The 6,661-nt window shown below is 42.5% G+C and overlaps 1 protein-coding gene across 1 annotated transcript in view; it reads left to right on the top strand.

Annotated features, from left to right (window-relative positions):
• The first annotated feature begins 272 nt into the window (after window positions 1-272).
• wwk (anoctamin 8 white walker) overlaps window positions 273-6,661 on the top strand; it is a 42,684-nt gene continuing 36,295 nt past the window's right edge. The window contains exon 1 of the mRNA XM_022842665.2: window positions 273-2,315. Coding sequence (XP_022698400.1) covers window positions 2,261-2,315 — 55 coding nt within the window. The 5' untranslated portion in view covers window positions 273-2,260. The remainder of the gene's footprint in view (window positions 2,316-6,661) is intronic.

Genomic DNA, 6,661 nt, shown 5'->3' with positions numbered 1-6,661 from the left:
GTGTCTGGGGGGAGATTGTCGCTACTACTGCTACTACGAGTTCTAATATTAATCTCGCTGAATCATGGCCAACTGGCATTTCGCCGACGCGTAAGCCGCATATACAAGACTGATGTTTGTCCTCTGCGATAACTCACTGACACCGGCGGCAGAGTTGGCGTTTCTAAGCACACTCACCAGAGGGCGCCCTGTCTCTCTGATCTGGTCTATCTCTCGGTTTCCCGTGCGGAGATCGCTTCAGTCAGTAGGGCGGTAGGATGGCAGACAGGGCATGATGCTGCACCTGGTGCCGACTGATCTAGTTTCAGCGTCCAAGCGGCCAAGAATCGCAGCTGCGAAGTCTATTATCAACTGGCCCGTATGAAACCGTACCATATTACTGCACTCGTGCTGCGTATGTTGCGGCACTCATATCATGGTACTGCTTAGCTGATTTCTGCTTGCCTACAACCCGAACCGATTAGCCAACCCTCTTCTTTATCGGTAAAGCCTCCGCAAGGTATACGATAGAGAAACAAAGCGTCGGAAGTTCGAAAGACCAGAGCAGACTTGTTGTATGTGCGTGTGTATCCGTAGTCAAGACTTCGAGAGCTCACCAGCTGATCGTCATAACCACAGGACCGGCGTCGCGTCATATCGCGTCGTGTCGTACATTCCGCCCCAGTGTATAGTAGTTAGGACCATTTTATTGAAAATATACCTGCTCATCCAATGTATTTCAATCATGTCCCGTTACAACCCCTATGTAAAGTAAATACGGAAACATGCAAATCAGCGTGTAGTTGTTAGGGCGAAACAGAACCTTGTCCATGCTTCCCGTATGTAGAAATATTGCAAAATTGAATTCGGTATCAGAGTTCTATATACAACGTTAATGTGATGTGTGTCCGGAATCCCCGTATGTTCGATGTGCCTTGCAAAAACAACGTGAACACGTCATCCGCTGTGAGATTGTGTTGGCAATATATTTAGTGCTTCAAAACAACAAAGAAAAGCTGTGTCAGCTTTTCTATATATTTTTCTACAACGAATATCGTTATGAAATCGACAAGTATGTTGGATTAACAAGAACAAGATCCATTTGTAGGATCAACAGTTCCTTGGCTAGCTTGTTTGTTATTATAATCTGTCTTTGTTGCAGGTTGCGAGATTGTAGACCTGTGAAAATTATCACCAAGCTGGCTCTACTGATTGTCGTCGCTATACTTTGTCCATTTGTAATACAGCTATCACGCAAAAGTGTCGTTCAGGCGCCTGGCTCATAGATTGAGCTCATAGACTGAGTATTATTGAGCCTGACACTGATCAACCTGACTCGACCTGGCGGTGCTTGTTCAAGGAACCTTAACTGTTTAGGTAAATAACCTAAGCTCGAATTTTTGGGGTATGAACTGACGAAATATCTGCAGCTAGCAATCACTGTCCGAACAAGCAAACGGGGTATCGCCTTTTTGAGAAAACCACCGCCCACCCCTCAGGGTTGTCGTGTAGCCATCACTGCGGAGCCGTTCGGTCGTTTCCGATGCGCAGAGCCGTATCGGTAGCGTCTGTTGTCGTACTTGCCGACGACACGACACTCAGCGACTGGGAAGTGAGGCCAAACCGCACCCGACACGTAATGCTTGTCAGCGCCGTAACAGATGGGACAGAACGTGAAACAGGGCTCGCATTTGGATCGCGTAGCGTAATCATAGTCAGTGCTTGATATTATACAGTAGCAAAATCGGTTTTTTTTTGCGTGGCTGTGCATATACTGAGCATCTGTACGATTTGGCAACCACACAACAACAGTTTTAGTGGTACAACAGCGACAAGAAGCAGCTACAGCACTGGCAAGAGCTGAGACGAGCGTTAATGGTATGGCTACGAATGGTAGTAGTACTAGATTTAGATTCTGGTCTGGTAAGGGACACGCAAACACGTCTTGGTGACACGGTATCGATCAAATACGTTACGGCTATCGAGCGTAACTCCAACACAAAACCAGAAGTCGCCGCAACAGCAGTTGCCACTGGAAGAATTGCGATTGCCGGTTGTTATTAGTTAGCCGGTAGAAGTGTCGAGGGGATAGATTAACTTGAATGAAGCTAGCGTTGAGATTATGGAATGGGGTGATCTGTGCGACAGCGTTCTTAGCCGGCAAAACTAAACAGCAATATTGACAAACGCCATGATGAGAAACGATAAATCGCCGTAGAAAGAGAAGACAAGCCATCACCACAGTTTGACGTGCGCGGAAGTGTGAAAAACCTGAGCTGTGATGGAGATACGAAAACGGAAACGACGCCTACCGCTTCATAAATCAATCACCGAGGGTAAGCAGATAAAAACGTTTGTACAATGCACATACGGCAGTATAAGGATTCACTAGAATTATCTCTTGGGTTAAGAAACAAGACTGTCAGCAGTACGTGGAACATTATTCGAAATAACAACAACAACAACAACATGATAAAAATCTGCCTCGGTTTTTAGAAAGGCCTGTTTTGTTCAAGCATGCTCACCCGATGGACATATGGTAAACTATATTTATATAGTAGGACACTATTAATTGTTGGAAACAGAGTATACGTCGTCGGACAGTAACAAATCACATACTCTATATAGCGCATGCGTTAATTTCTTTGGTCGGCGTTAAAATTGGCCGCCTAATTATGAGTAATTTCTGATCACTTTTTACATCTGCAGTAAACGACGGGCCATCGTCATGAGCCACGTCAATCATGAGATTATCGAAGGGGCATCCCTGCCACCGACATGATCATTTAAGTGTGCAAAATTTATCGCAGATATGAGCGTTTACATTGTAAATTAGTAGTCCCAAAGCCTTTCTTTTTGCTGTTTTCTTAGAAAATTGTTGCATGAAAGATAGGATCTCGCATGAGCAGTTTCTGAATTGATCTGTGGCATCTTGATTTCGAACCAAGTGACTCGCAAAGAAGCAGTCTACAAACGGGGAAACCGAAGTTCCTAAAATGACAGTACCCATACAGTTTAAAACAAATATCGGCCTTGCAGAGGCTTTTAGGCAGCGCAGAATTGTTACAGGCTGCAATCGTCGTCGTAATATATTTATAGCTCTTAATTCATGGCTTCATCGTACGAAACCTCACAGCACACGATAGGACAATGCGACGTTACGTTTTAATATACTGAAATAGTTGGAACTAGTCAAGCATTGTAGCAATATAATAATAACAATATCTTCCAAGTTGTGGCAGAACCTGGCACGTTTCCAATATTTCTATTCGTCCTATTCTAGCTCCAAAAACTATAGATCTAAGCGCCGTAGTACGTGGGCTCTAGACACGACCACGACGTTACTCCTACAAGTTAGTTTCATCGATGGTGTGTATTGACATTCAGGCAGGAGCTTGCTAAATGAAGCGAAAGTTGCTGTTTTCAGCACTTATATCCCCCCCCCCCAGCACCGAACTGGCAAACAGAACCTTGAGGCTTTTCCTCAAATAGATCAACCGCCTGAATGTGACTTTGACCCCTCAGTCAACTATGCTATACGCAACAAGGGATAATGCGCATAGGAAGCGACAGAGTAAATATCGTCTGTCCAGCTATATTAAATCGTCCGAAGTAAAAAGGTTTTCCAGTCCCTACAGCCAGTTGAGACATGAGTACTTACAATCAAACTTACTTAACTAATCGTTAATATAAAACAGCAAATAATAAAGCTCTTTATTTAAAGGGCACTTTATCTCTGGAGGAGATTTGGAGTCTCCTCCTTAAATGTTCAATGTGAGGTCATGAGAGGCGAATAGGTCTAACATCAAAAACAGGCTACAGCAGCAGCGTCTATTGCAAGAGGGTCCTTTCAGATACACTATTTATCTTCGTCATTTCGTCGTTTCTTAGCGTCAAACAAATGTGACCTTGGATACTATAACAAGTTGCCTTTGAAATAAGTGGCAACTATTTTCAAACTTTCGCAACAGCGTCTACTGAACAGCCATAAATAACAACTGCTGTAGTTGTAATTAACAAGTGAAATATATACATTGAAGTAAGCCTGTCAGCATCTACAGACTGGAGCAAACCTATCTTCCCATATGCCTACCCCTTGATTTTGGTCAATTTTTACGTCTCGACGTGCCGAAGCTGGATTTTTTAAAGCCATGGCGACAAACGTGCAAATCATCTATTGGCTCAGCTTACTAAAGTATAAACATTTCAAGAACATTTTACTCATATTGGCTCAGTGTAATGTACACGACATAAATGACAGTTGCTTAGAAAGGTGGGGGTCCAAAATTAGATGCGTATGTTTGAAATGATATCTATACTTTAATAACAGCTGACATGAGTACAGCCAGCTTGGTAAACATCAATAATGAAATAGGAACTCCTTCGCTATATTCCGATATAATGGGCCTTCTTCCATTAAAAACAGGCATTTCGTATGTTAGACCCTAGATTTTTTTCAAATAGAGATTCGCTTAAGGCTAGCTGTATCCAAACATGCGAATGTTTGTACGGTTGACTCTTCGCGTCCGCGCATCTATAGACGCTTCTCTGCATAACAGGTACGTGACATGACTGTTGTGTACTGTTGTTATACGGTTTTAAAAAGTAAAAAGTCTTGCTGTCCTCGGGAGATTTTTTCCTATGAAACAAACAGCTAGGGATTCGCTATAAGCAGAGACATACATAATCTTCCTCGTTTCAAGCCTGAGGCTTGTGCCGTCGACAGCATCGTTTAAACGGCCAAGCCCGGGGCTGAAAGCAACCCAGCGTCGCTACTTCAGCTTCCGGCAACGATATGAAATAAAGTAATTTATTTTTATTTGCTCCTAAAATTATTCCTGCTGACGGTCATTGAAGAAAAACCGGGCAAAGAATCTGGATATTGTTTCTTTTTAGCTAGACCTATCGGTTTGGAATAGTTTTGTTTCCGGTGGGATGCCATGTCACGCTAGAATTCGAAACGATATTTAATAATAACTAAAACAGAGCACCAAGCAGACGGTACTTTAGCTATCACTTGCTCTAAAAAGATCTTATTTACTGCGTGGGCATGTAAGACATACGTACTTATACATTCTTTGTTCAAGGAACGTCCACGGTTTTGTTAACTGATGGCCTGGCTACCTTGCCTGGCCGACTCTTCGGCAGTATGAGTTGGGCACTGGCAATATAGCTCTTCGAAAGTTCAGACTGTTACTCTAACCTCTGCATAAATGTGTTGTTACTCAGCTTACTCTCTGTGAATTCGAGCAATACGAGGTAGAAAAGCACTATTGAGTTATTTTCAGTCGGTAAAATTGACTCAGTGGCGTGTACTTGTTCACGGTTTGTACCAGCTTCGGCAGCGACGCGCGCTCGCCATGTAGCACATATAGATCCCTAGAGGTTCAGAATTAAGAAGCCTGATCAAGGTTAAATGTGGGTTTCTATGGTCAACATATTTTTCCCAGAACCAGTGGAACAACGGTAACGGAGATGACACAAGTTAACAGAATATCTTTTTTTCCATATAACAAACTCGGTTAGTAGGAACCTGTATTAGCAAGGGAGCATTCATTCCTGTAGCAGATAGAGACTTCACGAGCAATCGTCGACCGATTGACTTTGCGGCTATGGACACGTCCTGGCGGTAATGTAGGTTATTCTTACTTGTGCAATGTAAATTCCTTTAGGCAGAGAGTAACAGATATAAAGTAAGGTAATTTAGTCTCGAAATTATCTGACATTTAAAAAGAACGAGTATCTGATTGACAGATTTTCCAAGAAACAAAAAAAAAACAACAGCAACAACAACAGAACAGCATACAGAATGGCTGATTTAGTGTACATTATATTAAGCGCGAAATGTTCAATGAAACATAAAAGCGAGGTTAACGAGCTCTATTTTTTTTCCGCTAGTGCACTTATGTGTGTTCTCTATTCGCGTAAGTATTTGATTTGCCCTCGTAAATGGGCTTTAATCAACCGTAATGAATCTCTAGATGAATAGATTTGAAAACGTGGCGAGAGATACGCTCTCTATATACAATATGCCATGAAGTCTGCACGCAAAGGTTCAGTATTGTCATCGTTCTTTTCCTGTAGCATTATTAAACTTCCGGTTAGTCTTCAAAGACGCACATTCAAATAAGCAATTATCGATGAAGCTCGTAAATAGACCTAGAGAGAAGAACAAAACGGCATTGAGCACTTTTAGTATTCGTTGTTGTTCAATGGCCGGTGTTTTTCTGTAAGAAGGCCCTTTCAATTCATCTCAACACTTTGCTTTTTCTGTTTATTTCAACAAGTCGTTTCGGTTCTTTTGTTGGATCACTTTAGTATACAGTTTTGTGTTACTGCAAGTTACTGTTACATGACAACAGCAGCAGCAGGTACAACTGTTGTAGCTACGACCATTACAGTTACTATTGAAGTTTGCGGTCGCGGCCGCCGCCGCCGCCGCCAACGCCAACGCCAACGTTACTATTGGTTGACCATGCCGACTCTATAAATGATTAGTTATCCGTCCACCGTTTCAGACGACGACGACGACGGATCTATCTGACTGGTTGGTTACGTATGGCTGATCACAAATCCAGAAGCGAGTTAACCCGCTGAAGCAATATACATATCTTATATGTTTATCATATAAATATTGATATCAGGAGGTCTGTATTTTATCGTTTGTTTTATCAGTACTTAA

Source organism: Varroa jacobsoni, unplaced genomic scaffold, assembly GCF_002532875.2.
Source record: "Varroa jacobsoni isolate VJ856 unplaced genomic scaffold, vjacob_1.0 scaffold_1005, whole genome shotgun sequence".
NCBI classification, from domain to species: Eukaryota; Metazoa; Arthropoda; class Arachnida; order Mesostigmata; family Varroidae; genus Varroa; species Varroa jacobsoni.
The sequence above is the reverse complement of the archived record's forward strand: the minus strand, read 5'-3'. Positions and strand labels throughout refer to the sequence as shown.